Source organism: Cryptomeria japonica, chromosome 10, assembly GCF_030272615.1.
Source record: "Cryptomeria japonica chromosome 10, Sugi_1.0, whole genome shotgun sequence".
Taxonomy (NCBI): Eukaryota; Viridiplantae; Streptophyta; class Pinopsida; order Cupressales; family Cupressaceae; genus Cryptomeria; species Cryptomeria japonica.
In genome coordinates, this window is record NC_081414.1 from 101,482,156 (window position 1) to 101,500,852 (window position 18,697).

Consider the following 18,697-nt stretch of genomic DNA (forward strand, 5'->3'; position numbering starts at 1 on the left):
ATATTGATTATATATCTCTATCACATAATATTAGAGCTGATTGAGAATTCACATTTTGACATACAATTTAACAGAATTTTGCTGTTTTTCATTGAGTTTCCATTGTCAATGTGCATATACAATAAAAGGCTGAAAGGCAACAACTACAAAATGACAAAATGTAGAAAATATAAAATGTCTTAGATCAAATAGGGGGAGAGAGTGCATCAATAGAGAGTTTGACTGATTCTTAACCTACCATGGCATAACCTGCTAGCACATGGTATGCTACACTCCACAACAGAGAGGGGTAGCTGAGAGGAAGATCCTGTCCTCTCGGGTATGGCTATTTGTGTGCTGCACAATACACAAATGGATTTGAAGTTTTGGGGGGAAGTTGTTGTCTCTACCACACTTATCATCAACCACACTCCAACTTGTGTGGTTAAGAATGCACTCTTTTTGAACATATGGTGTGTGAGAAACCATCTATTTCTCATTTGATTCTTTGCTTTGGGCCCACATCCCATATGAAATTTTCCACAAACTAGAACCTATAGATGCATTGTAGTCATCTCTAGAGAGGGGTCCAAAGTATACAGGATTTTCAACCTTGGTGCTCACGGTACTGTTATTGAGAGGAAATTGGTTTTTTGTAAAGGCCTTCCTCAGATATATTTTGCACAACTGTCTGATTTGTTGCCCCTTTACAGGATCCATGCATCAATTAATAAGAGTAGAGAGTTCATTCATCTGTCAGCTCTATATTCCAACGTCTTTCATTCATGAGATGACTATTATTCCTCATTCAGTTTCAATTAAAGAAACTTTTGCTGATTAGTACCCTACCCAGGGGGATCTTTTGATGTTTGTCCAAGTTGAGGATATTGTGGACTCATTCCTAGTATTAAAACCTTTCCTGAATCCTCCATTCCTACTCCAACCAAAATGCTTAAGCAATTTACTGCTACATTTGAGAATGTTGATTCCACTCATTAGGATCTTATTAAGACACATAACACGACTCAATCAAAGACACATCATGTTCTCATAGCTCATCATTTTGATTCCATTTCTTATCATTAGGCTTGTGGACATGGCCATTGGGGGAAGGCAATTTGGCAAGAGTATGATGCCCTTATGCAGAATGATGCTTGGGATCTTGTTTTGTGGCTTAATAAGGGTAACATTTTGGGTTGCAAATGGGTCTCTAAGACCAAATTTGATGAGCATGGGGCGATTGAAATGCACAAGACACACTTCTCTCTTAATGAAGCAATTGACTTCAATGAGACTTTTGCTCTTATTGCCAAGATGGACACCATTTGTACTGTTCTCTGGTCTTCCTTGCTTTATCCTTAACTGGAAATTCATCAGAAGTAAGGAGTGATTTTCTTCACAAGGACCCATAAGAGGAGATTTTCATGAGCAACCACTAGGTTTTTGGTAGGCTGGTGATGTTACACTTGTTTGAGATTCAAGAGGTCTTTGTTTGGGGCTTAGACAAGCCACTAGAGCATGTTACAAATATTCCATAAATTTTTTTTTATCTCTGCAGGCTTTGTTTGATGTGAGGAGGACTGGACTCGCTACTTCTGTTATCATGATTGCCATATTCTTGTAATTGTGTTGTATGTTGATGGCATGATCATCATAGGGGAGTTACACCCTCTCATTTGCGAGCTCAAAAACAAACTGCATGGTTCCTTTGAAATGTGACGCCTATTGGACTTCACAGGAATGAAAATCTTTCATATTACAACCGGAATTTTCATCTCAGCAGAAGCATGCCTTGCTTCTTCAATGGTTTGGTCTTTAGGATTGCATTCCACCTGTCACTTCCTTATCCATAGAAGTAGAAATAATTAAAAAAATTGCGACTAATCCTGGACTGACTGTTTTGGCAATTTTCACCCTAAAAAAATTGATGTTTTACATTAAGTTGCTAGAAATGATTTTTTAACAGTATCTTTTTCCTGAAAAATCACAGTTTAATTGATAAAGTCACAACTAATAAAAATTTAAATGATATTTTTAATGGGTTTTTCATGGTTTTTCCTTGTTCAGTTAAGCTTTTCTATAAAAAAGCAGTTTGCCTGGGTTTTCTTCACAAATATGAGCAGGGTTGATTTGCTTGATTATTCCAATCATTTAGGGTTTGTCTATCACTTTCCAACGTTTCTTACATGTTATAGAGGCAATATAGATCATTAAAACAACTGTTATTGGGTTTGTCTATCACTTTCCAATGTTGCTTACATGGTATTAGAGGCAATACAGATCATTAAAACAACTGTTATTGTTTCTATTTATTGGGATGCACACTCTCTTATCTTAACTTTGGAAGTTGTTCAAATATTTCTTACAATTGCATAGTCTTTATCATCAAGTGAGTCAAAATCTCGAGCTTTACTTTTAGTTCTTTGAAGATTGAAGATTTGGTCAACACAGTGAGACTTGTTGTTGGAGAAAAAGTTGAAAACATAGTGATAAAATTATGAAAAAATGTCGTGCACCATGAAATCCCATGTGGTCTTGAAGACATTAATTTGGGCTTGGTGGCAAGGGTTCCAACCCTCAAGCGCACCCTCTTTTGGCCCCCAGACCCTGTGAGGGGTGGTGCCTTTAGAATCCTGCTCTGCTTTTACATGTATATTTGTGTTGCCAGCCCCTCTCACCCACCCCAATTGTAGGCTCTTGGTCTCACCATCCACAAAACCTGTCCCCACATTCTAGAACTCAGTGAAACTATGTTTTTCAGTATTCTTAAAGTTTCTGATTATGAGTACAATGATATATCTAATTGCCAAGGAAAGATAAATAACCAAACTCTTAACATTATCAAGTCTAAAAGATTCACAAGTCATAAAAATCCAAAGAATAGGCCCCTAGGCTTGGGACATCTCAAGGGTATCCTAAACTTCCACTATCTGTCTGGTGGTTGGTTGGACATCTCTGTATTTTGGTTAAGGGAATGGCCTCTATGGCTTGGGCATAGTTTTGTGATTCCTTGGAAAATACTTGTTAATATTTTAGATCATTTATCTATGAGAACAACTTGCTAGCAAGCTTTAAATGTTTGTGCTTGTTTATTTGCTATCATAAAAATACCACCATTATCTGTTGCTTTTGTTCCATGTAGTGTTACTGTTGGATATTGATGTTGCATATTTTCATGCATTTTACAGGATATAAAGTTGCGAGGAGATGGAAAACTAACATATTAATTTGTTCTCTATATCTTTATGCTATCAAAATGACTTTACATCTAAAAAACAGCAGGTTTTTGACCAGTGTTTCACGGGCGTTCGGGACGGGGGGACGGGGGGACGAGGGGGACGCGTCTCGGGGACGGGGGGACCAAGGGCCTAAATTTGGGGACGGCGGGGGGACGGCGGCGGGGGGGTGGCGGGGTGGTGGTGCTCATATATATACATATAGTACTTGAAAAACTAGTTTTGAAAAGATGTATAACAGTATAAGAATTAGATTTCAAATGAAACTATAGGAAATACCAAGATTACTTAGATTAGTGATACGTAACTAATTGCTAATATGCTAAAACTAAAAGTAAATAAAATTTGACAAATGAAATTGTCAAATTGGAGATTTCTCATTTCTATCATATGAATATCGAAAAAGGAAAACGAAAAATATGAATATCTGATGCCATTGCAAAGTCTATAATAATAAAGATGATTACATGATTCATCATTACAATGAGTAGCCAAATACAAATACGTGTAGCAATAGCATTACAAAAGAGACGAGTCAAATACAAAATGACAAAACTGAAAAGTGAAAACTCAAACTGTAGCTAATGGAGGCCTCTAATCATTTGCAAACTCCTCCTCATTGGAACTGCTGGACTCCTGAGGATCAAGGTCCCTCAAGCTCACACCAACTAGCCTTGCATCTGAAGTGGTAGGATCATCCTCATCAATCTGTGAAGGCTCCTCTGGCTCTACATCCCATCGTGCCGCTGGACTCTCCTTGTACATAAGTGTCTTGCGGTCAATGAGACGCAAAGCACTGTGTACAGCCACAAGCTTCTCTGCTCTCTTAGAGGTAAGTCTGTTCCTCTTAAGAGAGTGGATGAAGCTATATGTAGACCAGTTCCTCTCAGCAGCTGAAGAACTAGAAACCTGGAATAGCAGACGGATGGCTAGAGTGGTGGTCAAAGATTTCGGGCCATGACATTTCCACCACAAAAGTGGGTCCTCCTGTGCCATAATGTCTATATCCATCTTTGCTGCATCTGAATAACCTCTAAGAGTGGCAAATCTTCCCCACTCAGTGCGCATTGTGCCGGCATCTCTGGAATCAAACATCTTCTCTATGCACCTAAAGAAACCTGCCTTCACCTCATCATCCTCAATCGGTGTCGTTCTACCCGGTCTAGCCTTGTACCACTTAGGATTCAAGGCAAAGGCAGCCATATGCAAAGGAGTGTTCAACTTGTCCCATCTACTCTGAATGATAGGCCGGATTTGCTCATTGTAGAATGCTAGAGAGGGGTCCTTCACTCGCACAGCAGCCCTCATCTGGCCAAGCATAGAGTCAATGCACTCATACACCTCTCCAAGGTTAGGTGCATCCCCATCCCCATATCTGATCACCTGGAATACTGGAGAAATGATGGAGACAATGTATTTCGTATCAGTCCAAAACACATCACTCTTCACTATCTCCTTCACCCTTCTACCCTGCTCTGTCTTGGCCTCAGCCCACCTATTCCACTCATTAGTCATAACCATGAGTTGCAATGCCTCTTGCAACTCAATCATTCTCTCCAAGAGAATGAAATAGGATGCATATCTAGTCTCAACTGGTTTCAAGAACTCCTTCTTCGCGAAGGTCCTGAAGAGTGCATGTGAAATGTGGTGGTTGCAGATAAACATCTGCACATCTCTCGCATCGGTGACCACTCCTCTAATCCAGTCAATCTTCCCCATGTCCTTGAGTGCATTGTTCATGGCATGCACACAACATGGGGTCCACCAAATGTGTCTATAGGCTGCCTCAACGAGTCTCCCTGCTGCTCTACACACATAGGCTGCATCTGTCACTACTTGGACCACATTTTGTGGCCCAACCTCCTCAATAGCCTCCCTGAGGACCTGAAACTGGAAATCAGCATCTTTACGATGCCCTGTACAATCAACTGCTCTAAGGAAGTATGGGCCCTCTGCACATGTGACCATGACGTTGATGAGTGGACGATGGCTAATGTTCGTCCACCCATCCATAACTATGCTGCACCCCGATGCCACCCAACATGCCTTCATCTTCTCCATCAAAATATTGATCTTGGAATAGCTTTTATCCAAGATCGAGGTCCTCATTTTCGTCTCCCCTGGTGGCACATAAGATGGTCCTCCCTTGGCCACCATATCTATCATCTTCCTATAATAAGGAGACCGTGAAACATGAAATGGAATGCCATTGGCAAAGAAGAAATTGCCAATGGATTCATCTATCTCATCTCTCAGCTGCACATTAAACATATCAGCAATTGGGTTGCTCTGTGGTGTATGCAACTTACGGTTCCCAGCCCTGGCAGTAGTAGAAGTGGAAGTAGATGGAGATCCAAACATCATTCCTCCCGCCTGCGAAGCATGATAAGTATGTGGCACTGACACATTCTGGTTGTCGTGAAGTGATGCCCTAGCAGACAAAGTAGTAGGCATTGAAATATTTGTGTCATCTGGAACCCCCCAAAGCCTGTTAAACTCAATTCTGTAATGTATATTTTTGGGTTCCTCCAAAAACTTACAATGTTTCACGCCTTTTCCTCTCCAAAATAGAAAGTGTGCATTCACCCTGCTAATGCTACCGAACCATTCTCTGTCACAAATATTGCACTTCCACTTCCTTGTTCCCCCACTTGAATGTGATGCAGTGCCTTGTACTGATATTTGTGAAGCAAACTGTTTTAGAGGAGACTTAGGATCAAAATGACCCCTAGCATATGGTGCCAACAACTCTGAAGGGCAACCTGTACTAGCTGCTGCACTTGCCATAGAACTAGATTGGGCTTCAGGATCAGCCCCATGGTCACCCCCCTCATTTTCAAGTTCAAATTCTGAATCATTCTCACTATGAGAATGGATTTCCATGTTATCTTCACTCGTGCCTTGGGAGCTCATTGTGAAATTTTCAAATTGACACTGCATTTCACAAAATAAAAATAAAAATAAAAATAAAATCAGCCTTGTTTAACAATATATTTTTAAATTTTTTTCCTATTCATCTCAAAATGAGATTTGATGTTGAATCTTGAGGGCAAAATGATGAATCATTTTGCCCTCAAGATTCAACATCAAATCTCATTTTGAGTCTTAAGATGAATAGGGAAAAAAAATTTAAAAAACCAAAAATGACATAGAACAATGAAAATCAGAAAGTAAAACAAAAAAAAAACAAGAAGAAGTTGAAAAACCCTACCTTGTGCTTGAAAAATCTCTCCAAAATGTAGAAGAATCTTCTTCTTCCTCTTCTTCTTGCTTCTTCTAGCTCCTATCACGCTTGTAGTCACTTTTCTCACCCCTTCAATCAATCTTCTTCAAGCTGTTCCTCCTCTTCAAGCTGCTGGAAAAAAAATCAGTTTTGCATAATGAGAGTGAAATCCAAACTAAACATGTTTTTGTGTTGTTTTGGGGGGTAGGGTGGGGCCCACGTCCAATTAGGGTTACCCCTTAACCCCCCCCCAAAAGCACATGTCATAAAAACTTAAAAAAAAAATGAAAAATGCGCTTTTAATCCCGTGGGAACGCGGGAGACGCCTGGGCGTCCCCCTGTCCCTCGAGAGACGCCTGGACGTCTCTTGAGGGACAGGGAGATGCCCAGGCGTCTCCCACGGAGACGCCCAGACGTCTCCGCGTCGGGGACGTCTCCCCGTCCCGGCGGAGTTTGGGTGGCGGTGGCGGGATGGCGGGGGACGTCGCGTCCCCGTCCCCGCGTCCCCGAGACGTCTCTGACGGGGGGACGCGCCCAAAAATGGGGGGGACGTGTCCCCGTGGTTCACTGGGTTTTTCTCTCTTTTTCTTGCATTTTTCTGCATTTTCTAAAATTCTGATTTTTTCCTGATTTTTTGAAAAAATTTAATCTTTTGGTTTGCCAATTTTTTCCCAAAAAGATTTCTGCTGACATGGCCTTACATATGGGTGTTCAGCTTCAAACTTCTTTAACACTTAGATCAGCTCTCGTAAATCCCACCATCTATGGGTATTTGGTGGGGAGCCTTACTACCTCACACATACTTGACCGGACATTTCCTTTGTTTTCACTGTAGTTTTGAGTTTTTTCACATCTCATGCTTGTCATCTTTAGGCAGCTATAAGTATATCCATCAATATTTCAAGGGTATGCCTCAGTACAAGATTCCTTATACAGTAGGCAACCCACCTCTTCTTTCAGGATTCTGTGATGCTGACTGTGTAGGCGATTTTGTTAGCCAGAAGAGCACCTATGATTACATTAGTTCTCATGGGTCCAACCTTATCTATTTGAGGATGAAGAAGCAAGCTTTTATCTCCATATCTACTGCTGAGGCTGAATACTATAGTATGAAGGAGGGTGTGTATAACCGCATGGCTGGACTATCATTTTGCTGTTTGGTTTTCCTCAGTCAGACCTCGCAATCACTCATCGTGATATCTTGGGTACCATTCATTTGATCTACAATCCTGTTTATCAACAGTGGACAAAATGTATAGAGATTCATACGCACCATACCAAGCATTATTTTAGGATGGTTACGTGGGTTTCCAGCATGTTTCCTTTGCCGAACAGCTCACCAATGTTTTCAAAAAAGCTTTTGCAAAGGATATATTCCTTAAGATTTACGTGCAGATGGACTTTAGGAACCTGTTTACAAGAGGGATGATGCAGAGTGAGGTGAAAACAGCAGCCTCACAGCCATTAAGGGGGGTTTATCTCCCTTCTTATTTTATAATCTATATTGAGCCTTGTCAGCTTCTCTCTATTTCGAGTGACTTAAATGTCTGTATATACACATGACAAAATCATTTTTAGTATCTTATTTCATTCATTATATTCAAAATGATTCTCGTACCCTAAGAGCGCCAATACAGCACTTGTGTCTATTATTCTTGTGTGCCGTGCTTGCTTTGAGTTGTTTCTTTTGGTTCCTAGCTTATGTTGCATTTTCTTTTTGTATTTATCTTCACGATTCCACAAGTTCATCATACTTGAGAGTGCAATCATGTATGATTTCTTATGAGCAAAGTTGCCATTTGTATGGCTTATGATTACTATCATGTTATAGTCTTTGGTTATCAGTTTGATACTAGTTACTCCCTGGATAAGGTCAATAAATGCAGTATTAGCATGTTTTAAGAGATGCATGATTAATTGTAGGGTTTAATTACAATAAATTATCAAAAGTAACATAAAATAAATAAAAAAGGTAATAAAATTACTTTATAAACTCTGAAAACACACAAACAACTCTACTCTGAAAGCCATTTACACTTTACTTTTCTCCAACTTTCAAGTACATTTCTTAGTTCATGTTTTCCTGATCAATGATTTAAATTAGATAAATTCTTAATTTTTCCACAAGGAAATTTGAAAATTGTGACAGTAGCATTGGTATATTCTTTTAATTTCATCCTACCCTAGAGATTTCATTTATGTGCAGCCCTGGATGTAAGGTATACTATATAGAGATTGGACTCTTATTTCTTGCCATACCATAAATTTCCAGAGGTCTGAATAGTTAAAAGCAAAGCAACTAAAAGTATTTTTTATTGTCTTAACTCTGCTACAAAGTAATTGATTTTGGCCTAGTTAGAACTGTTTCAGAACAAAAAAGAAAGGGATCTGTGTCTTTGTTTAGCAGGTCCAACACTATAATTGCTGAAAATAGAAGATCGTTCATTCTTTAACTTTTTTTCTGTCCTTTATAATCTATCTGTTGTGAAATTAAAGGTCTGGAAAAAAGTACTCAATTTCTGCAATGCTTGCTAATAATTAAGAAAACTATTTGTGAGTTTGTCTTTTTCTTTTGTGAATGAATTTGTTAACATTGTCTTTATTCTTGAATCTATGCTCTACTATTCAGGCAGGCTTATTTGGAAATGTGCAAGGTCTTTATGAAACTGTGAAAAAAGCTCAGATGGTTGTTCAAGTAGAGGCAGTTCGTGTACAGAAGGAGCTTGCTGCGTATGTGCTATTGAGTTTCTGCATTATTAAAACATACTATTTCTTTTTTGGTTGAAACTTAGGTATATCAAGCCATACTGAGGCAGCTTGCAATGTATCTTTTAATGTGTGCAGTGCTGAATTTGATGGCTACTGTGAAGGCGAGTTAATAAAGGTATGATAGCTGTAAATGGGTTATTATGTTCATTTGCATATTGATGCAAGACTGTTTTATTTATAATTTGAAGTATAGTGATAAAGAGGTACTTTGTATCGTGTAGGCTGCTTGATAAATAAAATGTCACCAGAGGCTGGATTTTAGCTACATGAATATTTTCTACTTACATTGTTGTTTGCCATTTGATTCAGGTGTGATTGACATAATTGTTACTCTCCCTAGCATTGTTTGTTCTATCAGGAATTGGCTTAGTAAAATCTAGAGCTTTTGCTTGAACTGAAACTGGTTATCTGGTAGGATCCCATAAATGAAATTTTAGAGGAAATGCTTGGTACTTACGGCATCCACAAAAGATGATGTTAGGCAGGGATTTATTGATGCTATATACTGCCATTTCGATACCTAGTATAATTTGATTGTGTTTTAATCTATGCAGGGCATAGCCTGCAAAGCTGTTTCTTCAAGCAAGTGTTTTGTGAGCAATTAAGTTATCCTTGGGAGAAACAATAGCTTGGTAGCTGTGAGCAGTGATTGTGTGGAAATATATTGGTTTAATTGAAATGGACTTCTGTATTGTGGAAATTTAGGATACGTCACAAACATTTGAACGTTCTACCATGTATCTCATTTGGGTGTGTATGTGGATTAGAATTCTAAACTGAGGGATAGACTATTTGGTGCTAAGCACATCTGATATGAAAGTAAAATCTTCCTAGACTTACATTTTTGATCATATTCTCATTTGAAATTATTTCTAGAAAAAAGTGACAAATAGGTGTACGTGGAGCAAATTTTTAAAAACAATGGTTCGAAGCTATGTCACAAGGTTTTTGTTCATGTTTGAGTTTGACAAAGATAAACTTTGGATTAAATTCAATATAAATAGAATCCAGAATTTCTTTTAAAGATTACATTTGATTAATATAAATTTGAAACTTTATTTAATATAAGAAATAAATCCACACAATTTTAAAAACAGACAAACATTGCTAAATAGATTTAAAATCTATATAAAAAGATGCCACATTTATAAACCATAATAAATTTATCAAAAGGATAGGGGATGAGGGGATGCTTTTCCGAGACAAATATTCTGGGAGGCCATTTTTTGGGGACAAGTGATGGCTATTAAAAATTAGGGAAAATCTATAAATATATAAAATTTCAAATATTCATATGGTAACATTGATAAAGCATTGATCAGATACATTATAGAACCTCAATACACAACATTGGAGTCAAATTGAGATTTCACATGAGAACCAACAAACAAATTAAAAAAGTTTAATTCCTTTCGTTGTTAATGTGCATATATATATCATATACAAATTACAACAAAATGCTTGAAGGCTGCAAGTTGCAACTTCAAAATGACAGAAACATAGAAAATATGCAGCCGCCCCTTATCAACATCTGTTAACTGTACAATGAAACTAGAGTTTGATTTTGAGTCATTGCCCTTATGAGGGGCTGCCTCATTTAATGGAATCCCAACCAATCCACCCTATGACTCCAAATCAAGTAGGATCTTGTGATCAACCTCCCAACTTGTGGTTGGAGTTTGACAATACTAAGAGTTTGTTGATCCTAAAGCTGCAAGGCACTATGCATGGCCCCACCAGCTTCTTTGAACATCAAGATGCATCTATTCCTCTTGATTGAATATACAGATTTGTAAGTAGGGTTGAGTGGTAGTGCTCCTCGTCGGGGTTTGGGAGCAATGCCCCTAGTGGGTCCAAGGGGCAATGCCTCTCGTAGGGGGTTTGGTTTGGGGGCTAGCATCCTTGGCGTGCTCCTTGTTGTGATACATGGCGGGGTCAAGGGGTGGATCCCCTGCCACCAAGCCCAAATTAAAGCTTTTGAGACCATACAAACCTTCGAGATGTACTCTATTTTCATAATTTTATTTCTTTTAAGCTAATGATGTTTTCTTCACAATTGTTTTCCTTCTTTGTTTCCCTCTTCACAAGTTGAAAAATGACAAAATGAGTTTATTTTTTGATTTTAGTTATTAGTGTTCCAATTGTAGGTTTTTATGTATGAATGGATGTAGGGCCCCCTTTTGCGCTCCCCCCTCCCATCTCCCACCTAGTCCATGGATCTCCTCTTAAAAAATTTGTGTTTTGTGTGTTGGGCCATAGGGAACATCTAGCTGTCTCAAAATGGTTGGGGAATGTTTGGGCATCACGTAATTGAAATTTTGTAGTACTTGAAATATCCTGTGAATTTTTTAACATTTGGGGACAAGAGAGGGGGTTGGACATTTCCTACATATCCATTATAGGGGAGGGGTCCAAATTTGTAGGGGATGCATATCTGGGACACATTGAAAATTAATAATTATTAATAAATAATTGTAAAAGTAAAACCTAAAAGCTATTTTGAGTGTAAAAGTTCCACTGAATTTGTGATTGGTATCCCCAAGTACATTATCTGCTATGAACAAGCCAGGGGAATCTGATAGTTTAGGTCATAAAATGGGATCTATGCATTTATTAACTATGGTAACATGGTTAACACCTGTTATTTATTAAAAACAATTTTTCCATTTCAGGCTTTTATTATGTCATTAATCATGATTATCATGTTAATGAGCTTGTCATGAATCAAGTGTATGCGGCCAATATCAAAGAGGGGTGATTTTTAAGTGAATTTCAACATTTATTTTCTGTAGTATTAATAATTAATGTAGCGAATTTCAAGCATTTTGGTTGCAAATCGCCAAACCCAGTGACATAGGTTCGAAGCATGCTGTTCAATGCTTCACAAATATCCATGTGCTACCCATTAGTGAAGATCCAACTAAAAGCATGGTTAAGTTTGTCTTGATTATTGGAAAGAAAAAAAACAAAACACAGAATAATATCTTTGCATCATGTTTAATCGGATTTACTCTGCAATGCCCAATCTGCCTGTATCTTTTTGTTAATGGTTTGAAGGGAGGTTCGGATTACTAGAAACTGAAAAATTGAAGCTTCCTTTGTGGAAAGGATTTTCAAAGTAAAGTTATGGATCAACTCATGCCACTGTGTTTGATGGATATAGTAAGCGAGTCATTGGCATATTCAAAAGAGGCCATGAGAAAGTGTGTTGTTTGATGAATAAATTCAGACAGGATTAATCAAAATCAAAAGTTAGCATATTAAAAGATTACGTAAATATCCTGCATTTATCGTGAGATATTTTTCCCTTGCCCTTGCATCTTTGTTGACCTGTAAAAACTAGGATGGAAATGTAATATTAGCTGGCGAGTGCTAAGCGGGTTCTAACTCAATCCTAAGCTCTGATTTACTTAACAGACAAATAAAACAAGGAATATGCAGTGATAATAGAAATAACTTTGAGTTTATTCAAATTGTAACAGTCAGATGTTTGTACACCTGATAATGGAAAATCATTATTGGCATCATTGAACATTAAGGAACAAGTGGGTTTCAGTATGAACATCTGACTACACAGCTGTAGATCAACCGCCGGATAGGCAAGGCTGTTGTAGGCGCTGAGTCCCTATGTGGCTGGTTTAAACTATACTGTCCCTGGTTTGAAGTGCACTGGTTTGAGGTGGCTCATTAACCAATGTGCTACAGTTGTTGGCTGATGATAGTCCACTTAATCTGATTGCTGCTCCTGGTATGAATGGTGCTGGTTGTAATTGGCTGCCTGCCTACAAATGTTTCCAGCTAGGGTGGATCTGAAGTTTACTGGCTGCCTGCTATTGGTGCCACCAGCTAGGGCAGATCTAGGGTTTAATGGTCTCTGCTTGGGTGTGGGAATATCTGTTTGTTCCCTTTCAAATGACAGCATCTCCTGGTATAACTCTGAGTAGGGCCTTCAAATGCTTCTGAATGGTGGGCAACAGCAAGTCGATCCAGTTGCAGGTCTGACTGTCTGATTGCCTACCCCAATCTTTCTTACACTTGGTGATGAGCAATGGCTGGAGCAGACCTCTAGCTGTCTCAGCCTTTTCGCTGTCCTGAAAGTAGGACAATTTCAACTTATTATCAGCAATTTTCTCAAAGAATGGAATGGGATAGCAAAGAGGACTGAGGATATGGATTTTGTTCTACCTCAGGATGGTTGCTCTCTAGGGGTTTTGTCCCACATTGCATATTGATATATTAGCAAACATCAATTTTTCCAGACTGTCTGCCCTGATAAATCTTATTCTTAGTAATACTGGCCTGCAGGGAGAGCCTGCGACCTATCACCTGGGTGCCAAACTATAAGTTTGAATTTTAAATTTTATTTAATTGGTATATATTAATTTTATTTTTTTATAATTTTGAATTTTATCAGTGTTAATAAACACTTTCTGAGAGCCCAAATTGCTTGTATCAAAGTCGGCCCAGGAAGAGGGACATGACAAGAAATATCATAAACTAGTCACCGGCATACATATCTAATTGAAGAACATAAGACTGGAATTCTCTAAGCAATATTTAAACTCAGAACATTTAAGGAAATGAGAGAAAACATAACCACAAATCAAAGACAAGGATTTACCTTGAAGAAATGCACGTATGGGAGAAAACTCCAGCAAAATATGAGTTACAACTCACTTAAAATGGACAACTCCACTTGTAATACAAATCTTAAGCCTCTTGGGCGTTCTAATAGTCTGAACCTAAGTTGCTGAATCTTGGGGTTTTTCGGGCGATTCCGGGTACGAAACGTACCGGAATCAGATTCTGACACGAATCTCCTGTGGGTACATCCAGGGTATGCGTTTTTAGATGCCAAAATGTTTCTGAAATGTTTAGCGATTCTAGTTTGATCTTTTTGTTATTGTTAAGACCTATAGTGCTGATTAGCGAATTCAGAACTTATCTATCATGAGATTCTAGTTTGATCTTTTTGATATTGAAAACTGAATTTAAATTAGTATGTTATGCTTCAAAATTTGAGATTTGTAATGGTTTTGTCTAGCGTATATATTGGTATATGACATTCTAAAATTAATTCTATTATATGTATATGCATATATATGTGTGTATATATAAGGTATGTATGCATATATATTTATTTATACATATACATACATACATACATATATTATTTTTGTATGAACGTACCGAAAACGTACCCAACCCCCCAAATAATTTATGCCATACTGGCGCTTCGTACCCACGTACCCATTCCTGTTCTTGTACCCAATTCGTCAACTTAGATCTGAACCTCACTTAATCCAATCTCTAAGATCTTTAGCATCTCTCTCAAACATTTCACTGCTCTTTTCTTTGCCTAAGCACCATCTATTTGGAACTTGAAATTTTTTCAAATTCCCTTCTAAATCCAATTGTGTGGCTTCGCAATCCTCAAAATGGTAAATCATTAATACTTTACACTTATAGTGAAGAACAGAAGACTAAGAGTTGAAGGAACTTGAACAATTGAGGAAATCAGAATGCTACAAGCTCTTTTCTGTTGCATAGCTAAAGTGCTGCTTGTCATCAGGGGGCAATTATGAAACTGCCATTTAACAATCACTGCTTTTTTTCTATGAAACAGCTGCTTTTATTGACGAAACTGTCCCAACGGTTACGGAATGGTTGCCTGTTGGAAATTGGCAGTTTTACCCAGAAGCCAGAAACATTTTTCTTTCTTGGTTTTGTCTTCTGCTAAAGGCTTCCCTGAGATGTACCCCATGTCATCTTGAACATTCTCTAGCATCTGAGTAGCTTACTCTGTTTCAAAATCTGTTCTTCCCTGTTACCATGAAGTCAAACTGACTCTTTTATGAATCATTTTATTCATTTGTGCTTGTGAAAAATTTGTGGAGATATTAATTATGGTCAAATTTATAGGTACTATTACTTGAATCAATTATGAGTATCGAATTCTCAGGGACTCCTTTAGAATTAAAGCATTTGCATTAATAGGTTAGCCATAATGCTGAAATATCTTTTGGTATTTAGTAGTATCTCTGCTAAAACTTAAAGACACCAGCTGGCATAGATAATGCATAAATATTAATTATTAACTCAAGTTTGACTGTGATCAATATGGGTATCAAATTGTTATCATTATTGATAAACGAGTTATGGCCATCAAATAGGCATCACTGGTATGAAATTAGTGTTAATAGGTGGATCCCATGTGCTACTCGAAAGAATATATGTATTAGAAAATATTTTATGGTTATATATTTTGAGTAATTAAAGATACCTAATTCTTTTTTTCAAACTTTCTAGACCAGTGTTTTGTGCATTTTGGCTCTTCATTCTTTTGAATATTTTCTTCCCTCAACTTGTGTTTCAGACATGAAGTAGAATATGGTGACTGAGTTAATCCTGATCATAGGCTCCTTATATTTCTACTGAACTCGTTCTACTTAGGGCTAGGGCTAAACTGATCCTTAACCTTAATAAATTTTCTTATCCCTTCAATCGTCAAAGGTGGATACTTGTGGATATCTTATTTGGCATAAGATTTATAGTGACTGTGTATAAAGATGCTTAGATCACAAATAGAACTAAAACCTTCATAATTTCATGGTTTAGATATAACAGCACTAACCACAAAATCTGCCCATTTTCTCTATATTTGCAGAGTACCTTTAAAGATTTATAGCGTCTAACAAATGTTAGATAAAACAATAGGCTGCATTTGTCTTCGCAAAGAGGCTATGATTCATAATTAATTTTACCTTTCCACTTGTTTCAGTATCAGCTGGTGATTTTCTTCTCAAAATTGTGCCCCTTTTCAATGACCTGAGGGTGACTTGTGACAAAAGGGAAAAAAAGTTTTCTGAGATTAATAAATCTTGTTGTACCCATACAAAATTTTTCATATCGAGTCATCCGTTCAATCATATTTTAAAATTTCTTGTTGTGTGAGCTATACTTAAACCCTTGTCATGATCATAAATGTTGATTTTGTTGTCTCTAGCTAGTGTCCTTGTAGGACTAATAGAGGGAGTTTTTTAATGCATTTGATGAGGCAAGGATCAGAGTTTGGACGAGAGAGAAAAAAGTGAAAAAGTTTCAAGGGCATGGAAAGATGTCTTCCAATTGAGAGGCACATGTCTCAATGAAACATAGACAATTTTAGCTAAAAAATAGAGGTTTGATTTGGATGAGCTTGGTGGACCACTCCAACATTCATGTTGCTTTTTCTCTTGCTTTGATGCAAGGGCTTGATTGTCTTGGGAGGATGAGGTCTCACCATGAATAGTCTCATCACGTTGAAGCGAATTTACCAATTCCTCAAATAATGGCTTTTTGCCAGCCACATTGAGACGTGACAAACATGTGAAACAAAGGGGCTAGTACTCTCAGGAAAATGGTTACAAGAGAGTTATCTGACACTTCTTCCCCTGACACTTGCAGTGATGTCCTAATCTCTGCAATTTTTTTTGAAAAAAGTCTCAATTTCTCACCACATCATATATTAGGAAATGAACAACTTGATACCAATATTTGGTTTCATAAACTGTCTTGAGGTGATTCCAAGCTCTTTTCAGCAATGGCTGTTTGAACATGAGGTTGAACCTCAATAGAAACATTGAATCAAATTACGAGTTAGGCCTTTTGATTGGTCTTATCAATTTTGTTTTGTTTAGAACCAGCTTGTGTAGGTCTAGTGAGTTTTTTGGAAACCTTGTTCCAAAGATCTTCAAAGTGAAGCTGTATTTGGACATTTCATTTTCCACACAATGTAATTGTCTTCTCTCAAAATTTGAGTGTCAGAAGCATAACTTTTGGAGCATTGATAGCCATTATTCAGAGTTTTTGGGGTCCTTATCACTCCCAATTAACCCTTCATCTTCTCGACATTTAACAGGGTTGATGCCACATACAGCATTGTTGCAGTTTTTCAGGCTTTAGATATAATAATTCAACATGATGGCATTACTTTTAAATGCAAATTAGAGGCATTATTAATATTGAGCACTGCTAGTTTGGTTTTGTTTGTGTTTACAAAACTTAAAATGGCTTTAAAATTTTAAACTTTTTCAACTTTGCTCCAACATTTAAAATTTTAAAGTGCAATAAAATAATAATATAGTTTTAAATTTGATGGATCTATATAATTTTCACTTTAATAGTTTAACTTAGAGGAAGAAAATAATTAATAAAAATTATTGTAATGTTTGTTTATACTCTATCCTTTTAAATTCTTTCTATTCTAAAAGTTAAATGCTTCTGTAAAAGGAAATCTAGGTTTTAGCAAAAACCCAAGACAAAAAATAAGGATGCACCTTTCCTTCCACAAATTCCAGCTGTATCTCTTTTGAGCAGAGTAAGAATTTCAAAATTTTCACATCAAACTTCGGATCATGCTTCCACATGCATGTCTTCTTCACTTGCTGGTCTTTTAATGTTGCTTAAAATTTCTTTCTGTCTTCTGAATTTGGTCTTTCTTTGTCTTTCATTACAATCTGATTTTATTATTGCTTGCAATCATGAATATGTCTAGAGAAATAGAGCTTCATGTTCAGATCTTCAGTTTGTTAAATTCTTTGATTTTCAATCATACAGTGCAGTAGGCAACTAATTGGAAGATGCTACAGTGGTGTTTTCACAGTCATGGGATGTCACTTGTGAATCTTCTTTGTCAACTTTTCTTGTGCCTGGCCCTAAAACATTTCTTTTGAAGCATCCATTTTGAGTGACTTTTCTTTCACATATCTGGGAGAATATTGGATGCTTCTCAGATATTTTCCTTTTCTATGACCAGACAAACCTTCTACAATGCTGCTTTTTGTTGTGTTTGCTTGTTTTGCTCCCAGGCGCTTTTATTTCTCACATGATTCTTTCACATTGGCACTTCAAATGACTTCTGTATAGCATCAACACCTCCAAACAGCTTATGTGCAGCACCAGCAAGCACATGTTCTTTAACCTTCACTTTTTGTACAGGTACATGTTTCTAGTCAAGCTCTGATACCATAATAGTTTTTGGGAAGCAATGAGCTATCTGGAATAAAAAAATGCATGATTATATACAATAATATGGTTGGTAAATAACCAACTAGGCCAGGCATACCTTACCAACCAACTATAACTATCTGAGACATAAGTTAGTAATGTTAATAATATCTGGAATATATTATTAGCATATTACATTATGAAGTAATAAACATATATGTAAAACATATTCCAACATGACTTTGGTGACAGAATACTCTAAAATCAAGGAAACTGATTAGGGCAAGTCCATGTGCAAGCAAGGGCAAAATAATTGGACGTTGATACTACAGTGATTGAGAGTGTTAGCTAGTTTGATGTTTAGGAGTTTTCATGGATAACGTACGAAGGTAAGGTATATGATTGCGTAACAGATTCTAGAGGGCCCAGTATGCTGCCATTACTGTTGCTGTTGGAGGATATATGGAAGGGGTTTTAGAGTAGCTATTTTTAGAAGACCTTC

General features: G+C 37.3%; 1 protein-coding gene across 2 annotated transcripts in view; it reads left to right on the forward strand.

The window, feature by feature from the left end:
* LOC131072556 (nucleoid-associated protein At2g24020, chloroplastic) overlaps positions 1-18,697 on the forward strand; it is a 38,037-nt gene that overhangs the window by 5,249 nt on the left and 14,091 nt on the right. For both annotated transcript variants that reach the window (XM_058008735.2, XM_058008736.2), the window contains exons 3-4: positions 9,068-9,168; positions 9,283-9,322. In XM_058008735.2, coding sequence (XP_057864718.1) covers positions 9,068-9,168; positions 9,283-9,322 — 141 coding nt within the window. The remainder of the gene's footprint in view (positions 1-9,067; positions 9,169-9,282; positions 9,323-18,697) is intronic.